The sequence below is a fragment of the Pipistrellus kuhlii genome, unplaced genomic scaffold (genome assembly GCF_014108245.1).
Source record: "Pipistrellus kuhlii isolate mPipKuh1 unplaced genomic scaffold, mPipKuh1.p scaffold_m20_p_6, whole genome shotgun sequence".
In the NCBI taxonomy this organism is placed as follows: domain Eukaryota; kingdom Metazoa; phylum Chordata; class Mammalia; order Chiroptera; family Vespertilionidae; genus Pipistrellus; species Pipistrellus kuhlii.
The window spans coordinates 70,503,574-70,523,880 of NW_023425562.1; the positions used below are offsets into that span (position 1 = coordinate 70,503,574).

The window sequence follows — 20,307 nt, forward strand, 5'->3', positions numbered from 1 at the left end:
ATAAATTTTATGAAATATAAATACTAAACAAGTATTTTATTTTTACTTTTATTTCTTTTTTCAGAGAGAGGAAGGGAGAGGGAAAGAAAGGGAGAAATATCCATTGGCTGCCATGCATCCCTTACTGGGGATCCAGCCCTCCACAACCTGGACCTGTGCCCTGACAGGGAATTATACCGGTGACCTCTTGGTGCATGGGGTGATGTCAACCAACTGAGCCTCATCGGCCAGGGTCAGAACATGTATTTCTTATGACAATTTAGCTCCTGGATTGCAATATGTTGCAAATTTAAAATATACACATGATTTAAAAGACTTATGCAAAAAAAAAAAAGTAAAACATTCCATTAATAGTTTTTCTTTGATTACATGTGAAATGATAATATTTTGAATATACTGGGTAAAATAAAATATACTATTAAAATTGATTTCACCTTTCTTTTTTTTTCTCTTTTTTTTCAAACATCGTATTATACAATTTGATATTCTATGCTAGGTTTTCATCTTTGGGATAGGACTCTCTGGACCATGAGAAGCTTTCCATTTCCTGTCCACTTCTTTCTTTATTTACCAAAGGCACCCAAGTGATCCTGAACCCCGCTTTTCTGCTTTGGTTTCCTAAACCCTGCAGCTTTGTGTCTCCTTCCTAGGTGATTGCTTTATCTATTTTTTTCCAGTGGCTCCCATAAAAGTGTTTCCAGCTTCTGAAGGATAACCCTATTGTCATTACAGAGGTGGGCTGGCAATTCCTAACTGGCCGCTAGAGGGAGCTGCGTCGCTGAGTGGTTGCCGAGCAACTGGTGGCCCGGAAGAAGTTCTCCGCCCTCCAGAGGGGCGGGCGCTCGTTGGATGACTTCCGGCGGGGCGGGCGCTCGCTGGATGACTTCCGGCGGGGCGTGCGAAGTCCCGGCGATTCCGCTTTGGCGGCGGCTGCGGCGGCGGCGGCGGCGGCGGCGGCGGCGTCATGACCACGCTCCGGGCCTTCACCTGCGATGACCTGTTCCGCTTCAACAACATGTGAGTGAGATGCGCCCTGGGTGAGCCTGGTGGCGGCTCCGCCTCCCCCGGGCCGGGATCCGAGGAGTCAGTCAACCCTGCCCGGCCGCCACTAGTGCCTCCTGGGGGGCTGCAGGGCCCGAGGCCCGGGCGGGGGCGGACGTACGGACTGCCCTGCAGACCTTGACGGAGGCGCCCCAACTTCATCCCGGCGCCCCGCGGCCTCTCCGGTGGCTGTGGGGCTGCGCTGGGGCGGAGGTGGGGGCGGCCTGTGAGTCTGGCCGGCGCCCGGCCCTGCTACCTCCCGGCTGGGACCCGCTTCTTCTTGCCCTGACACCCCAAAAGTATGGCCTGGAGGTCGCCGCGAGGTCAGCAGCGGATAGCGGAGTGTGTGATGCAGCCCGCGTGGTGGTAGCGGTACCTTGGGAAGGAGTGACATGACGAGGGGGTCAGGCACCCGCAGCGGGTCCTCCCGCGCTCGGGGTTTGGTTTTGTACCCGTTCCTGGAGCGGCGCCCCGGCCTGGACCCCTCATTTCTGCTCTGCAGTCAGGGCGGGGGCCTGCTGGTGGAGGCCCCGTTGTTACAGTTTCTTCCAATGCGAGTTGTCAGGATATGTGACTGGCAGGTCCCATTTCCCCCTGCAAGTTTTTTGTCGTTTGTGAACTTATGAACATTTAAAGAGTTGACAGTGTTACCTTGAACACCTGTGTAGACACATCAGCGGGATGGTACAGTAAACATGTTGCTACATTGGCTCCATTTGCTACATCCATCCAGCCATCTGTCCAATTATCCCACATTCATCCATCCACCCACCCACCAATCCCACATCCACGTTTGAAAGATAGATAAAATGTCGATAATGACGAAGAAGGAAGTTGGGAAGAAAGAAAGGGGAATTAAGGTGGGAAAGCTGAGGCGTGGCGGGATGCCTGTCGGGGTGTCTCTGTAACTAAGTAGCAGAGAGAAAGGGTGTAATGAAAGGACATCTCCATTGTTGAGGGGTTTACACTTGATCCTGTTGGAAGAACGCTCTGTTTGAAGCTGTGTAACTAAGGCAATTTGTGTGGAGCTCTCGCTGATTCCCGCGCTGGCTGTAGTAACAATTAATCCTCACAGTTCTCTGAGTAGGTAGTCTCGTTACACCCATTTTATGTCTGAGCAAACTAAGGTACTGAGAGTGCAAGCGAATTGTCCCAGGTGTTAGGGCCTTGCAGTGAGAGTGAGCCAATCAAGGAATCTAATCCAAGGAGGTTGGCTACAGCAGTGCTTCTTAACGAGCGGTCCCTGGGAACATTTTGGAAATGCAATCTCTCGGGTGTTTGAGAATCACTGCTCTGAAGCCGGAGCCCTTTAACACAGAGCTGTGTGGAATAGGGGTGAGTAGAGGAGGCTATACCAGGCAGGTAAGCCCCAGAGGAGGTCTTGGCGATGGCCCAGAGGCGGCAACTCAACAAAGGCTTGGGTTTGGGTGGTTCAGACCTGGGAGGTGACAGTGTGCCTTGAAACTTCAGAAATAGCAAAGGCAAAGCCTCTTGGAGAATCAGTTTTAACTGAAAATCCGGGAAGGGACAACACTGTTTTATGTGAAGATGAGTCGAGGAGAAGGGAAATAAGCATGAGATGTGCAATAAAACATTACATTTCAAAGAATCATTCAGTCTAACATGGCCTTTTATTGTATGTCACTAGAGCGGTGGTTCTCAACCTTTCTAATGCTGCGACCCTTTAATACAGTTCCTCCTCATGTTGTGGTGACCCCCAACCATAAAATTATTTTCGATGCTACTTCATAACTGTAATTTTGCTACTGTTATGAATCATAATGTAAATATCTGTGTTTTCCGATGGTCTTAGGCCCTACAGCAGTGGTTCTCAACCTGTGGGAACTGCTTGCAGGGTCGCCTAGAGGAACTCCGCTTCCTTCCCACTTTCTCCTGTTTCTCACTCTGATTAGGGCACTTCAGTAGAGAACTCTGAGAATCACGGGATTAGGGTGTTGCAGCAAGAACTGAAAGCAGCAGTGGATGTAGAAACATTAGAATTAATTTAACAAATAGTTTATCCTTAGAAAATTATCTGCATACCTATTTATGGAACCATACTAGTGAATGAAACAGGATAAAACATTATCTTTAGGGAATTTACATTTTAGAGAGGAAAACAAAGTAAGAAAACACATGCAGAACTTAGTGCCCAGTACAAAGGAGATATGAGAGCAGTAAAGGGAAGTAGGAGGTGAGTGAGGATTCTACTTCAGGTAGCGTGGTAGGGAAGGTGTCATAGAGAAATGCCTAGGGAAAAGGCAGTGAGTCCTGTGGGTGTTAGGGTCAGGGGCACTTCCAGGCAGAGAGACTAGTGAGTGGATACCGTTCAGACAGAGAGTAGTCCAGTGTGGCTGGAGCAGAGCGAATGGGAGTGGGAGGGGACTCGGTCACAGTCAAAGGGTTACATCTTGGAGAAGCCATCGTAGGACTTGGGATTCTCTGTCAAGTGCACTGAGATACCCAGGTGGAGAACTCAGGCAGCTGGGCATAGAAGTTTTAAGTTTAGATTTGGGCCAAAGATAGAAATTTGGGGGTTAACACTCTATAGATGGTATTGAAACCGGGAATCTAGGGATGTAAGTGCTGGAGTGAGTGTAGATAGAAAAAGAGGCTCTGGGATGGTGCCCTAGGGCTGTGGTCGGCAAACTGCAGCTCACGAGCCACATGTGGCTCTTTGGCCCCTTGAGTGTGACTCTTCCACAAAATACCAAGGCCTGAGCGAGTCTATTTTGAAGAAATGGTGTTAGAAGAAGTTTAAGTTTAAAAAATTTGGCTCTCATAAGAAATTTCAATCATTGTACTGTTGATACTTGGCTCTGTTGACTAATGAGTTTGCCGACCACTGCCCTAGGGCGCAGGCGTCCTCAAACTTTTTAAAGTGGGGGCCAGATCACGGTCCCTCAGAGAGCTGGAGGGCCGGACTATATGAACTACTAATTCCTACTGTAACACCTCGGCTGCGCTCACTGCCCAAAAAACCTGGCGGGCCGGATCAGACTCCTCTGCGGGCCGCAGTTTGAAGACGCCTGGCCTAGGGCATCAAGTGTTGAGTGAAGACCTCGTGGTCTGGTGCTGGGGGAGGAAAACCTGATGGTGGGATGATAGAAGCTGAGCAAGGGGAGTACTCAAGGTGGAAGGAGTGGGGAACTGTGTCAAGAGCTGCTGGTGGCTAATTGTAAAGGAGGTTTGTACACTTCTTCCAGAGGGAGTGGAGAATTGCAGGAGCAGGTCTAAGGAATTGCCAGGTAGTAGGGTCTGCTTAACGGAACTCTAAGCATGGTTACAGGAGAACAAGTAAGAGTTCAGTGGAGGGAACATGCTGAAGCTTTTTTCTTACTGTTGTCTTTTCTTTGTGAAATAAGAAGCTGAGATCCAGGAAGGAGGTGGCCTGTTGGAGAGTTGAGGCAAGAGGAGAGAATGTGTTTACAGCAGGTGATTCTCTGGGGCCCTTCAACATTATTTTGGGGCTTTGCAAGGTCAGAGCTATTTTTATGATAACACTGAGATGGTTTTTTGCCTTTTGCACTCTCATTCTCTCACGATGCATGGTGGAGTTTTCCAGATGTGTCATCTTACAACAGCAAGTATAACAGACAGATATGAGAATCTGGTCTTCTATTAGGCCAGACATTAAAAAGATCTGTAAAATTGTTAAAACAATGCCATTCTTATTACTACATTTTATTTTTAAATAAAGTGTTTTATTTTTTTTTTTCAAATACATCACATAACTTTATGGTATATCTGGGGAAATGCATTATTTATAAGACACGGTGAGATAATTTATCTTTAGCAATATAATGACATATGAAGAACGTAAGTGTGGATGCTCCCAAAGCAACACCATCCTAGTCCGTAGAATTTGGCTGATTGTCCTGCCTTCACACTGCTAGTTCAGGTAACACCACAACCGAACATCACTTTCTTCCTACTTTACAATCCTCTCTCTGTGGTAATGATATTGGCAAGTTCATACAGAAAAATGGCTTTTAAAAATGTATTGCTCTAGTAATAAACTAATCAGGTGCATGACTTATAGTATCAAATAAATGAAATACTCAAGAGGAGTACATATGCTAAATGTCCAGTCATCCAGTTGGCTTTTCAACCAATCAAAGCATTTTATATATATATATATATATATATATATATATATATATATATATATATATATAGCCAGTGACCGGAATGACCAGTTGCTATGATACCCACTGTGGCCATCGAACCAGCCCGATCTGGTGGTGGTGGTGGTGGGTAGGGGGGATGACCTCTTGCGGTCCCTTCCCCTAGCCGGTCCCACCTCTGATCTGCATATTCCACCCCAGTCAGCCCACAGACCCTCCCCCAGGCTGGCCCTGACCCAATCTCTTGCAGTCACTCCCCCTTGCCCAACCCCACCCCAGATTGACCCCCCACACACACCCTCCAATCGCGTGGGGTTGGCTGGCCAGTCTCCCATAGCCCCTCCCCCAGCCAGCTCCACCCCTGATTAGTCCTCCCACCCACACACACACACATACACACACACACACACACACACTCACTCCATTCAGGGGTGGGGCTTGCCGGCCCACTGTCCAGTCTCTTCCCATGGCTGGCCCTGCCCTAATTGAACCCCAATTGGGGTGGGCTGGCTGGCCAACCTCCCACTGAACCCCACCCATGCACAAATTCCTACACTGAGTCTCTAGTATTATATGTTAATGATATGCTAAGGCTGCTCAACCGCTCGCTATGACTTGCACTGAACACCAGGTGGCAGATGCTCCAACTGGTAGGTTAGCTCAGTGTTTTTCAACCTTTTTTGGGCAAAGGCACACTTGTTTCATGAAAAAAATCACGAGGCACACCACCATTAGAAAATATTAAAAAATTTAACTCTGTGCCTATATTGACTATATATAAAGTAATTCTCTTGAATAGGAATCAAATAAACACAAAGAAAGTATTTTATAATTACTTTATTATGAAATATTAAGTAAATAAAATAGTGAAAAATTATAAAATACTTGTCTTGTCTGCACCTACGGCACACCAGGCAACAGTGTGCCGCGGAACAGCGGTTGAAAAACGCTGGGTTAGCTTGCTGTTGGAGTCTGGCAATTGGGACTGAGCGAGATGGGCTAGACATGCCTTGCTATGTTTCTTCCCTGGCCCCGATTGTGCACCCGTGGGGTCCCTCAGCCTGGCCTGCACCTTCTCGCAGTCCGGGACCCCTTGGGAGATGTCTGAGAGCCAGTTTCGGCTGATGGCAGAACAACTGGTTGCTATGATGTGCACTGACCACCAGGGGCAGACACTCTGCAGAAGCTGCCCCCTGGTGGTCAGTGCGCTCCCACAGGGGATCACTGCTCAGCCAGAAGCCAGTACTGGCTAACAAGCACAGCTGCAGTAGTGGGAGCCTCTTCCACCTCAGCAGCAGCAGCAGTCGGACATCCCCCCAGGGCTCTTGGACTAAGAGAGGGTGCAGGCTGGGCTGAGGGAGCCCCCATTCCTGAGTGCATGAATTTCATGTCTGGGTCTATTTCTGGGCTCTCAGTTCTGTTCTGTAGAGGGCCCCTTGGGAATGCACATGGATGACCTTTAATTACCATTAGCTGAACTCTAGGGTAGGCAGAGCCATGCCCTGTGAACAAGTTTCCCCAAAATGTGGGAGACTGTTATAAGTACTGATTTCTTATCTTTATCCATGTGCTTGGAATGAGGAACCAATAGGACCTTGACTTATCCAGGTCTTGATATGCTAAATCCCAGGAATGAGGGAATGAATAGGACCTGGCACACCCAAAACTTCTTTGGCCTTAAACCCCCCCCCCCCTTTGGAAATAAATGCCCTGTGTTGTCTGTAGTGGTTTGTTGACTGTCCTTCCATCAGAGTGACAGCCCTCTACCTGGATCCCAGCTTGAATCTATTTCTGTGTCTTGTTCTCTTTTTTTCCTCTCTTTAATTTCTTTTTTAAAGAAGCATAGCACAGAATACATTTTTTAAAAAATATATTTTATTGATTTTTTACAGAGAGGAAGGGAGAGAGATAGAGAGCTAGAAACGTCGATGAGAGAGGAACATCGACCAGCCGCCTCTTGCACACCCCCTACCGGGGATGTGCCCGCAACCAACGTACATGCCCCTGACCGGAATATAACCTGGGACCTTTCAGCCCACAGACCGACGCTCTACCACTAAGCCAAACCGTTTTCGGCTCGCTCTTTAATTTCTTAATCCCCAGCTCCTCCACTCAGGAATCTGTCCTTTCTGTGCAGGTTGCGGAAAACAGAGGAACAGCCCCCCACACTGTTCCATTGGTCTCTATCTGTGTTTCTACCCATACCATACTATTTTGATATGTAGTTTTATAATATTCTTTGAAGTCAGGGAGTGTGATACTTCCAGCTTTGTTAATTTGTCACAGGATTACTTTGGCTTTTGGGGGTCTTTTGTGGTTACATACTACAAATTTTTTTTAAAAAGTTTATTCATGCGAAATGGGTGAAAAGGGTTAAAAAGTACAAAACTTTGTTATAAAATAAATGTCATGGGTATATAATGGATAGTATGATGAGTATAACTAATAATACTGTATTGTATACTTAAAAATTGCTAAGCGAGTAGATCTTAAAAGTTCTCATTACCACAGTAACATTTTTGCAACTGTCATTTTGCAACATGGCCATTAGGCAATTTAAACAATCCTCCTGAGGCCTGAAGTTGATTTTAAAATGGATTTTGCATGTTTTGATTTCCTTGTGCATATTATTTTTAATGGGCTTAAACTGGTTTTGTAAACACTGCTTACTACTGTCATTTCTCATTTCTTTCAGTAACTTGGATCCACTTACAGAAACTGTATCCTTTAAAAAAAAAAAAAAGTTAAATGAAGGCTTACTAAAAGGAAAATAGAGAAACAAAGGAAAAAAACAGACCAGTACTGAAAAACTTGAAAGCCTTAGATCAGGAAACATCATAAGAAACATTGAAAACAATTATATAAACTGGGAAGATCTGTCTTAAACCTGCCTAACAAGCTGCTAATATAGTGACCTCATAAATCTGTAACAATACAGCTACCCTGCCCAGCTTCCCCTCGGTAGTATGGGTGTACACAACAGAAAGGGGCGAGTTCAGCAAGATGGGTTACTTTTGTGTGTTGTGAATGAAGTCTGGAAATGACGAGCAGTCCAGGGCAGGTGGTGGTTTCATGTAGTCACCAGTGACCAGGTTCTGCACTTGAACCACTCTGCCATTCCCAGGGTGGTCTTGGCTTTCCTATCCCATGGCTGTCAAAGCATACATCACATCCATGTTCCTGGCAGGAGGATCAACAGAGGGGAAGGTAAAAATACCCTTCGCTGCATTTTGTTGATCAGTACCTGCCTCATTTATGTAGCTTTAAGAGTCCCAGAATGTCCCTCCTTTATTTTTTTAAAAATATATTTTGATTTTTTTTTTTTTTTTTACAGAGAAGGTAGAGGGATAGAGAGCTAGAAACATCGGTGAGAGAGAAACACCGATCAGCTGCCTCCTGCACACCCCCTCCCCCGTCCTCCCCCAGGGATATGCCCCCAACCAATGTACTGGAATCGAACCTGGGACCTTGAATCCGCAGACTGACTTTCTATCCACTGAGCCAAACCGGTTTTGGCAAGAATGTACCTACTTTAAATTGGGGCTTATTACTAAAGTGGAGAAAGGATTTGGGGTAACAGTGAGCAGTATCATGTTCCCCAATAGAAAAATGGGCAAGGATGTGTGAAGATAGGGTACTCTGGATTATGTCACACTAACAGACAATCCCCACATCCTGAGTGGCTTAAAACACAAAGTTGTATTTCTGGGTTAGGGGTAATATTAATTGATCATTTAATATAAGAGGCTAGTGAACATATTAAGAGTTCAGTCTTGCCAGTCAAAAGACATACAAATTACAACCAAATTGTGATGTCTTACTAAAAATATCTAGAATTTAAAAAAAAGAGATAAAACTCAGTGCTGATGAGGGCAAGGTTATAAGAACATTCTCATAAATTGCCAGTGATGGCATAAACTGCAACATTTTTTTGAAAGCCACTTGGGCAATGTAATTTAAATTTTTATTTTATTTTATTGATTTCAGAGAGGGAGAGAGAGAAACATTAATGTTGAGAGAGAATTGCCTCCTGCATGCCCCACACTGGGGATCGAGCCGTCAATCCTGGCATGTGCCCTGGACGGGAATCAAACCAGGGACCTTCAGTCCACAGGCTGATGCTCTATCCACTGAGCCAAACCGGCGAGGATGGCAATGTAATACTTAGTAATTACAATTCCTAGAAGCAGAAAATAATAAGCCAGAGAGGCAATTATGTCAGGGTATGACAAACTTAAGGTGCAAGGGCCAAGTTTACACACTGCCTTTTTTTTTTTTTTTTTTTTTAAATAATTTTACTGGGACACAGCCCTACTAATTTTCTATTATCTATGGTCTTTGTCCATGGCCTTCACAGTTTGAGTAGTTGCAAGAGACCATATGGACCACACAGCCTAAAATATTTACTATGTGGCTCTTTACAGAAAATGTTTGTTAACCCCTTAGTTATGTCATTACAAAAATATTTATTGCTGTTATTAAAAATTGGGGATAATATTCATTCATAGCAATAAGGAAATGACTTAAGTTTATCTCTATTCATAAAGGATTTTAAAAAGTTTGAGAAAGTGGAAACAACCTAGACATCCACTTTCAAGAGGTAATATGTCTTTTCACACAGTGGAATACTATATAGCAGTAAAAACTAATGGTAGTTTGTTTTATTTTTTTATTTTTTATTTTTTTTTAAATTGAATTAGACAACAATCATTTTAATTTCGTGATGACATTTGACATAATTTTTTTTTTATATTTTATTGATTTTTTACAGAGAGGAAGAGAGAGGGATACAGAGTTAGAAACATCGATGAGAGAGAATCATCGATCAGCTGCCTCCTGCACACCCCCTACCGGGGATGTGCCCGCAACCCATGTACATGCCCTTGACTGGAATCGAACCCGGGACCTTTCAGTCCCCAAGCCGACGCTCTATCCATTGAGCCAAACCGGTCTCGGCCCGTTTTATTATTTTTAGTTTCAATGGGCTATGTTATTAAAAAAACAAAACAGTTGAGTGGGAAGAGAAAAAAAAAAAAAAAGAAAGAAAAGAAACTCCGAAGTTTTCATTTATATTTTAAAAACTAGGACCTATTAAAGACCTTTCCATGTTTTAAAAAAAGTAAAAGGATTTTGAATGACACAAATTTTCACCACAAAGTAAGGGAAAGTATTAGGATGCATATTAACTTACATGGTTTGCTTCCAGTTACCTGTAAAGTTTACAGTAAAAGTCTCATAATCCAGGTGAAGCCATATTTGAAAGTAACCTACCAGCTCCTAGTGATTGGTGAGTGGGCACATTGGAGGAGAGACAGTTATGGTTGTGTTTTAAGGTTGCATGGTAGGAAGACTGGCTGGCCTGTCATTTTAGGGGTTAAGTTTGAAGAGTATTGAAAATAAAGCTTGTCCTTCAGAGGAGAGTTTGAAGAATTTACTAAACAGGTTTTCCAGGAACTTAAAAATATGTATGAGTGATGATGTCCCTTCATGGAATTGCATCAGCAAGCTGACATTAAGGAGAAATATAGGAATGAGCACATATTAGTAAGGAGAACAGGATTGAAGAGTTAAGTAATGAGCATTCACTCTTAAGTCATCTTTTATTTGCATAACTAAAAATGGAGAATTGAAGTCTGTGGAAGGGAAAACTGGGTAATTGCTAAGTTGCCTCTGGAAGTACTTACTGTTTTGTTTTCCAAGATAAACAGTTTATTAAATAAATTTCTCATCCAAAAATATAGAAATCTGTACACCTCTGCCACAGTTGATACACATGAACTGTACAAATTTATACCAGTTCATAATTTACCAATAAAAAACTAGAAAGTACTTTGTTTTAAAAATTCGGTCTCAGAGCTGAAGCTAAAGTAGTCATTAATTTTCCAGTGCAATTATGGAAAAATAAACATACTGAGCCATCTATGTATGAAGCAACAGGGATAGAGTTAACATTACTCATAGTTTAAGAGAAGACAGATTTTAAACAAATAAGAATATCCGGTGAGGATAAGGGCTATGCAGAGATTTAGATACAATGAGTCCTGGTTCAGTTTTCTGTTGGATGGTGAGGTCTCCATTCACATTTGAGGTGGTATGTTCAGGTACATTGTTAAAAAATTAGTGCTAACCTAAATATTTCCTGTAATGATACAATTATAGAAAATATACTATATATAGAGCTGGGGATAAAGTAACAATATCCTTAATAAGGGGAACTTTATCCCATTTATTACTTGTTACTGCCCATGTCTCTTCACACTCCTTAACAAGACTCTATCTAGTATGGGATTCCTTTCTATTTACAGTATCTTGCCCATTGGCCAGAGTATTTCATTGTTGCAGAGGCACCTGGTGGAGAGTTAATGGGCTATAGTAAGTATAATACCACCAATACTATTTTGGATAGGGAGTTAAGATTTTAATATGGGTTTAAACTGGTTTAGAATGCTAAAGAATTGAAAGTATAAACACGATGTCTATGTTTCTTTTAACCATTAGAAACTCAGTGATCCCTTCTTTGTTAGGCATTATGCTGGGACCAGCTGATATAGCAGGGAACCAACCGAACACGGTGTCAGTCTTCTTGGATCTTTCAAACTATATGTTTCTATATAGTTTATGACACATAATACAAGTATTATAGCATCTTCATTGAGTAGCATTATTAACAAAAACTTAGCTATGGATTGTCTGTTAAGTATACATGTATACCTGCACATATACCTATGTAAAATGTAGGTATTTTAAAAAATACATATTCTGGTTCTGTGTTCAAAATCAGTTATGTTTTTAGTATATCATTTCTTTAAAAAAAAACTTTCTAATTCTGATTCTACAACTAGATTTAGCATGACATTAACAAGTGAAATTCAAATAAAAGCACTATTAACCATTAGGTAGATGACTTTAAGATTTAAAAACTAAAATTTTTTCATTAGTGTCCTTTATACCAAAAATGTACCAAACAGTAATTCTATCTGTGTAAGCCTGTGTTTATTAATGAATGCAATCTTTTGTTGGCAGTTATGGGTAAAGCAGAAGGCTCTGTTGCTAGGGAAGAATGGCATGGGCATGTCACAGCTCTGTCTGTTGCTCCAGAATTTCGACGCCTTGGTTTGGCTGCTAAACTTATGGAGTTGTTAGAGGAAATTTCAGAAAGGTGAGATCTTTATTTTTCTAACAATTTATGAGCCGTGATCATTTGATTTTTCTCTATGTGAACATTTATAAGACCTTTTTCCTTCAGGCTGAGTAAATTTAATGCATTACAACTTACAGAAGTTTCATTTTTAGCCTCCAGTAGTCCTTACAACAATTCTGTAACATACTCAGAATGGTATTGTCCATATTTTGCCCGAAGAAAATTAAAGCAAAACAAGTGGCTTGCCACAGGCTTATAAGCTGGGTAATTGGTGGAATCAAATATTATACTAGCCATCAAAATTTTTTTTTACTGCTCTTGCCACTATGGGAGATATTCCCATATATTCCCATATTCTTTGTTAACATTGCCCTTGGCATCTTACTGATTTTTTTCACAGTGCCCCTTGGCCAAAAGGAAAAAGTTGAGTCTTAAGCAGTTATGCCCTAACACACTAGTAGCTATTTACGGGGAGGAAAAAAATTGAAAGAAAAAATATTTTTTTTTTCCTTGTGGTTATCGACTAATGAGATTTGTGCTCTTGTTGGTATTGTATTCCTTTTCAAACCCTGGAATGGATTGATACAACCACCTGCATCCCTGTTTCACATTCGTTTTCATGTGGTACTTTATTTTTTTAATCATAGAAAATACCCAAAATCTGGCTTGATAAAGGTAGTCATCAAAAGGAATGTAACATGAAGTAATGTTGTATTCTTGAATTACATCAAAATAGTAGTTTGTTAGTGTCTGATATGTAAGGTTTGTTTGTGCTTTCCCCGAACATTTGAAATATCCTACAGCACATGAGTTTTAGGCACCTTGGGGCGCCCTGGAGCAGTTTGGGAAACTGCCAACATTATGGCTTTTTATTGATTTTTTACAGAGAGGAGAGTAGAGGGATAGAGTTAGAAACATCTACCATCTGCCTCCTGCACCCCTCCCACTGGGAATGTGCCCCTACCGAGATATTATACATGCTTTGACCAGAATTGAACCTGGGACCTTCCAGTCCACAGGCCGAAACTCTATCCATTGAGCCAAACCAGAGCAACATTATTGCTTTTAAAAAGAGCTATTGTAAATATTAAACATCCTTATTAAGTGAGATTAAAGAGAGAACCCCTCCTGCCAACCTATTCTAGAAGAGATGAGATGTGTAAGTCAAACCAGTTGTCAAGCTGCCATTTCCCCCTTAACTCTAAATGCTTAAAAGTATATATAAAGGGTATAGCTGCTGAGAAGTACTCTGCTTTACACTTAATTGATGTTTTAAAATAACCCTGGCTTGTAAATGCTTTTAGCCAGGTTGGTAGCAAGAGGAACTCTGAAGTTCATTCAGAGAAGAGGAAATAGTGATAGCCAAAAAGGAAATCAACTGTAGTCCCTAAGAATACCTAAGATTTAAGTGATCTTTATTTGTATGGATGTGTGTGTATATGCCAATATCCATCCATACATGTATATACATGTATACATTAAAAATAGAAACAGTATGTAACTTCAAACAAGTAGGGAAAAAATAGAATGACAAATCACTTTAAAACAAGGAAGAAAAAGGCAAAATAAATAAAAAACATGAATTAAGATGGTAGCTGTTAATCAAATATTTTCACTAATTACAACAGTAAACGTTAATAGACTAAGTCGAATTAGTCCAATAATTGAGGACATTATGCTAAGTGAAATAATCTAGTTATAGAAAGACAAATACTGCATGATCCCACTTACATGAGGTATCTAAGAGTGGAATGGTGGTGGCCATGGGCTGGGCATAAAGTTTCAGTTAAATAAGATGAAAAAGCTCGAGTCTGCCATACAGCATTGTACCTATAGTCAGCAATAATGTACTGCTCATTTACAATTTATTAAGATCTCATGCTGTGTTATGAGATAAAATTGAAAAAAAAGAATATTGTTAGGACTGTATTTACAGGAAATATATATAAAGATTAGATATAGAAAGATTGAAAGAAATTTTTTAAATTATAAAAATTAAAAGACAGCTGGTATACTTAAACAATTATCACAGTATAGTTCAATAATTACCAGCTTAAAGAGAGTCACTGCATATTAATAAAAGATCTAATCCATCAGGAAGTTGTAATAATAAAATTATTTACATACTCAGGGACATATATTGTAAGTAAAAATGCAACACTTGGCAAAACTGCATTGAAAAATAGACAAATCATTACCACAATGGGAGACCTAAACATGTGTTTTTCTAATAGGACAATAAGACAAACTGATTAAGGATATAGAACAGGGGTCTACAATTTTTTTTTTTTCTCGGCCAAATAGTAAAATATTTAGGCTTTGTGGGCTAAGGTCTATTGTGCAGAAATCTCAGTACAATCTTAGTAAAATGGATTCAGCAATTCATAAAGAGGATGCTGTATCAAGGGAAGGTTATTTTAACATTAGAAAATCTGTAAGTATATTCCACCACTGTAATACATTAAAGGAGAACTATAAGTAAATGCAAAAAATGCTTTGATAAAATTCAATATTCATTCATGATTAAAAACTTGATCAAATTAGGAAATAGAAAGGGAGAACTTCCTTAAACTGAAAAGAGTATCTGAAAACAAAACAAAACAAGTAGTAAATATTGGTGGTGATGCATTGCAAGCTTTTCTTTTAAAATCTGGGACAAGATACCTGTAGTAAAGCCCCACTTTAGTAATATACTACAATAGAAATACTAGACAGTGCCAGTAAACCAAGAAAAATAAAGAGGATTGGAAAAAACAAACTTACTTTGCAAAGATACGATTGTGCAGACAGGATACTCATTAAGAAACTACAAGTAAATGTTTAGACCTTTTTTCATTTCATGGCACATATGGCACATATTAAACTACTAAAATTCTACAGCACACAAAAAATATAATTTTGCTGATCTGACCAAAAAAAAAGTTAATTTTGATTCATTCATACCAGATGACTATTGTTGTGTTGGCTGATGTTGTTTGACAATCTAAGGGAAAATGTCAGTATCCCTGACTAAAAGTCAGGTATTGCATGTTTTAAAAAGTCTTTGAGTATTTTTTTAACATCAGTGTGCCATTTTTAACATCAGTATACAATTCAATTGACTTCTATACAAATGATAAGATTTAGAAAAAGATGCAATTTGCAGTGGCATCAAAATGCATTAAACCTTTAGGAAAAAAATCTAATAAAAGCTGCAAGATCTCTGAAGTTGATAAAACTTTTGAGACACATTAAATATCCATCTAAATAAGTGGTTCCCAAAGTGGAGCAATTTGATTTTTAAGGAAGGCAATTCAAGAATGAGTTATCAACACAATTTTTTGTGGTTCTGGGGGCTCATATACAGTGTATAAGTATATATTGTGACATTTATGCATTTCAGTTATATGTTTTGAAAATTTATTTGCTATTTTTTCATATTTCATATTTTTTAAAAAAATAATTTCTTAGTGATTTCTTCCTTGATACTTCAACTGTTCTTTTGTTCTTTTTTCTCTTTCATGGATCCAAGTTAATGGCCTCTAAGGCTTCCTCCACATGAATAAGAGTTCACTTTTTGAATAATAAGAATTATGTTACAGGAGGGACATCAGGATTTTAAAGATTCTTAGGTGGGGCATGCCAAAAAAAAAAAAAAAGGTTGGAAACCACTGATCTAAATGCAAGGATAAGTGCATAAAGGAATTAATATAGTAAACCGGTAATTGGTTCAAGAAATCCATGTAATTGCAGTAAAAAAATATCTCAGGTATTTTTTTATGGGACTTACATTGATTCTGAAACGTAGAGGAATGTTAGGAGCCTAAAAGAGGCAATATATTCCTGAACAATAAAATAGGTGGATTTGCCCTTTTAGTATCATAGACATTAACCTGTAATGAGTAAGACTGACTGTGTGTTCGGACTGGAGTAGTTGTCTAGAGCAGTGGAATAGAATGAGAAACAGATCCAGGAATACATGAATTTTTACATACATCAGAGGAGGCCATTGTCTTGAATGATGAATACACTTTTCAGTAAAAGTGGTGGCACAATAGGATATCCATATGGGAAACAATTTTTCCCCAGATTGCTATCTTACTATGTACAAATCAGTTCCACATTTATTAAAAACCTAGATGTGAACAGCAAAATTAACAGGCCCTTTGGAGTTAATATAAGAGAGCATCTCCCTAAGCTCAAAGTGGAAAAGAACTTCTGAAACAAGCCATAAATAAAAAAAAATGCTGTGAAGGAAAAGTTGATATATTCAAGTTCATTGACGTGATTTTGTTCATCAAAGGATACATAAGAATAACGACAAGACTAGCCACAAATTGGAAAAAGATATGCAAATTGGAGAAAAGATTTGTTACATCCGTTACACAATGTTGAATATCCAGAACACATAGCAAACTATAGTATAGGGAAGGAAAAAGAAAAATGTGTCAGAGACCAATAGAGACTTCAGAACAAGAAATCTAAATGGCTGCCAAAAATATATTTAGCCTTGTTAGTAATCCAAAATGCCAATTAATGTCCTTCAGATACTATTATACTGTAAGATTTTTAAACAAAGTGTGATGCAAAAAGCCTTGGTAATATGGTACTGGAGTGGAGTCTTACCCATTTCTGTAGGAGTTTAAGGGGAACAGCAAGTTGAGAAACAGGCATTATCTAAAGTTGAAGAAGTGTTCACCCCCACGAGCCATCGATGACACTCCTAGCTGTAGACTTGAGAACTGTATGACTAACTGATAAAATGAGCATGTCAATTACTATGACATAAAACAGTAATTTTGAAATATTAATATGCAAAGTCATCTTTTATGCAATGAAGTAGTTATTAATCCTCAGCAATATATTTTTTTTAAATTGATTTGTGATGAAATCATCTGCAAAGTCCTATTACTGCCTTTCTATGGGAAGTAGTCAAAGTAAAAGCAAGCATTGTTTTTAAAAATGCATGTATCTATTTTTTCCTATGGTTTCTCACACTATAACATTTTCTTTTCTTTTTTTAAAAAAAGAAAAGGTGGATTTTTTGTTGATCTCTTTGTAAGAGTATCTAACCAAGTTGCCGTCAACATGTACAAGCAGCTGGGCTACAGCGTGTACAGGACTGTCATCGAGTACTATTCAGCCAGCAACGGGGAGCCTGACGAGGATGCTTACGGTAAGCTGTCTTCTCTGGCAGAATCCCAAAGAGAAAGCTGAACATTCACATTCATTCTACCGACCGAAATATCTAATTATTTTAATAAACTTAAAATAATCATTTGTTGGACATAATGCTTTAAATTCAATCTATAATATTTAAATTTCCTTGAGCCTGCCTTTAGGAACCTACCACTAATTAGCTTATATTAACTAACCAATGGCTAGTTACTATGTTATTGTCTTACTATGTTACTTTAGGATTTCATTATGTTATTTACTAAGATTCTGTCAAAAGGACATTTGTATGAAGAGCTGAATCCCAGTTGGGCTTTGGTTATTAGCTCTGGTTTCTGGTGATTGAGTCTCACTTATATAAAGATATTTCCCTTAGATTCTGGTGCATGTTAGAATAAGGGACAAAACCTCTTATGGGAACTTTAAATTTGATATAAAATGTTTTGAAATTTGGGTACTTACTTAAATTAAATTTGCTTCCTAACAGATATGAGGAAAGCACTTTCCAGAGACACTGAGAAGAAATCCATCATACCATTACCTCATCCTGTGAGACCTGAAGATATTGAATAACCATGGGCAGTGGTTCTTAGGTTGATGCTCCAGATATTTTGTGGACAATATTATTTTCATTGGATGACATTAGACTTCTGTTAGAGAAAAGTACTCATTTAAAAGTACTTTAAAGACTTCAAGAAAATATTTTAATTCCTTGTTTCCAGGAAGCATCATCATACCTATTAAAGCTGTCCACTGTAATAAAATTCAGTCAGAAAGGCAGCTAAGTCAGATGGAAACATTCTACTATCATAGTTCATAATATTCACTATATGCTAGGAGGAAAAAAGCCCCAATCTCCTCCTAAATTCTATGCCTGAGAACCACTGCTACATAAATATAACTTTTTTTTATTTTGTATTGAACTATTGATTGAAGCTTTAAAACCATATATGAAATATTAAATCTAAGATGTATAATAAAGTACACTGTTGACTATAAATGTTTTTTGGAAGTTGATAAAACTAAAGAGAAAGCATCATTTAGGATATGATTCTTATTTATGTTTATAAAACATTTTAAAAATGCATACTTAAAACAGTCCCTGACCAGCACACTGAAGCTTCCTTATTTCAAAATAAATTCTTCCCAGTTACTTGTTCTAATACTATTCTAGATCCTTTAATACATATTTTGCTTAAATCATGCCTTTCAAATTATAAAAAGATGAGGTTTATTTATAGGGGAAAAAGAACTTAATTTCTAAAGGTCATGTAGTAACTAGATCATAGGCCAAAACATACTTTCATGTATAGTTTTCATCACATGTAATATCTGAAAACATAAGAGTAAAAGAAGTAGCTAAAGCAAACCCCACAGAAATGATTATTAAAGAGCTGTTACTTTTGAAAGGACTTATTTTGGTAGAGTTGAAAGAGTGAACAAGAAATGAATCCTTTTATGATCGAGAATGAATAACTTTTTCCTTCATGCATTACACTCTGGTACTTCCCAGTAAGTGTTGATTTTGCATTGATCAGATTTTTTTTCTTATGCATACATGCAACATAAACATAATTTTAGCTAGACTCTATAATCACTCACTTTGATTAGCATTTTGGCCTATTTTCATCTCACCCTTTGACACTGCACTTTGCCAAAGGATGTTAAAATCACAAATACTCCTCCTCACTGACTAGGTTCTGACAGAACCTGACCCCCAAGAGCTGACACTGGTCCAATGACTGAAAATGGTTGCCTTTTATCCTAACAGTCCTGTTTTATTCTACCCTTAAAAAAAATCAAACTACCTTATTTTCAAAATACAATTTAGTAATATTAACTAGCTTTTATTCCTGTGGGTAACATTTATTGCAAACAATAATAAATTTGCCCAATTAAAATTGCAGATAATAGATTTGCTAATTCTCCTTGCAGGTGAAAAACAGTCTTAGAGATACATAGTTCTAGTTCAATAACCTGGGCATTCAACAGAGCAAGAAAAGACAGGCTTAAGAAATACAGGCCAAGTTAAAGGAAACAATTTCAGATCAGTTAATTAAGGCAATTATTTTTTGCTTGAGAATGTGAGCAATGTATCATCCAAATGCTATTATCCTCCTTGTGCTATTGTTTCATTTAGCTTAGTAGGACACAGAGATACTTACTGGTACTCTTGTCCAGCGAGTTTGGGGAACATGCCAGCATTGTTACTATTAATTCATACATATGGTAGCATATCAAAGGCTCTGTGAAGCCTATAGAGAGACTTGGTTAACAAGGCTTAACCCTTAATTTAGGGTTTCCCAAACTTGAGTGATATTTTTCATGGCACACCTATTTCTATTTTTTAAACAAGCCATTACAGAGTTCAACCAGTCTGGCAAATTGATTAGGGCATAATTGAAATTTAACTAATAATGTTCTTGGTAAAAAAGATCTTGTTCAGAAATATAGTTGCTGTAAATTATTTTCCAATTAATATTTTGAAAAGTACTTAGTATAAATGGCCATGACAATAAGGATTCTAGAAGTTAAATTAATTCAAGTACATTCAATTCTATAAGGAATGAACATGTTTAAGCAAGTGGCCAGACATGAACATTTTACTGAGTGCTTACTATACATTAGGCATTTAATATTCAGAATGAGTTGGCAAGTATTTGCCGATTTTATGAGTGAAAAAATGAAAATAAAGGTTGAGTTATTTATCACTAAGTGGCACAGCTGGTAACAGAATTAAGTTAGTGTGACAGAAAACATAAAGTTAAAGATTTCAGATGAATGCATAAAATACCTTTATGAAAAAGACAGGTTAGAATGTAACTTGGAAACTTCTAGAAAAAA

The 20,307-nt window shown here is 39.0% G+C and overlaps 1 protein-coding gene and 2 long non-coding RNA genes across 8 annotated transcripts in view; 2 read left to right on the forward strand and 1 right to left on the reverse strand.

Moving 5' to 3' along the window:
* The first annotated feature begins 847 nt into the window (after positions 1–847).
* The window catches only part of NAA20 (N-alpha-acetyltransferase 20, NatB catalytic subunit), a 44,144-nt gene continuing 24,684 nt past the window's right edge, over positions 848–20,307 (forward strand). Inside the window, exons 1-7 of one of the 6 annotated variants that reach the window (XM_036418985.2) lie at positions 850–1,017; positions 7,864–7,888; positions 8,327–8,375; positions 11,474–11,540; positions 12,192–12,327; positions 17,319–17,464; positions 17,951–18,447. In XM_036418985.2, the coding sequence (XP_036274878.1) occupies positions 993–1,017; positions 7,864–7,888; positions 8,327–8,375; positions 11,474–11,540; positions 12,192–12,327; positions 17,319–17,464; positions 17,951–18,036 (534 nt within the window). In that variant the 5' untranslated portion in view covers positions 850–992 and the 3' untranslated portion in view covers positions 18,037–18,447. Of the gene's footprint in view, positions 1,018–7,863; positions 7,889–8,326; positions 8,376–11,449; positions 11,541–12,191; positions 12,328–17,318; positions 17,465–17,950; positions 18,448–20,307 lie in introns of those variants that run through there. The other 5 variants (XM_036418986.2, XM_036418984.2, XM_036418983.2 and 2 more) reach the window with 5 other exon arrangements.
* Positions 6,557–7,505, forward strand: LOC118708049. Its single transcript, XR_004984450.1, has 2 exons — positions 6,557–6,587; positions 7,328–7,505. It is a non-coding gene; the product is annotated as an uncharacterized LOC118708049 (long non-coding RNA).
* LOC118708048 lies at positions 7,903–9,201 on the reverse strand. The gene is made up of 2 exons (XR_004984449.2): positions 8,696–9,201; positions 7,903–8,451 (listed from the first exon to the last, which is right to left on the reverse strand). It is a non-coding gene; the product is annotated as an uncharacterized LOC118708048 (long non-coding RNA).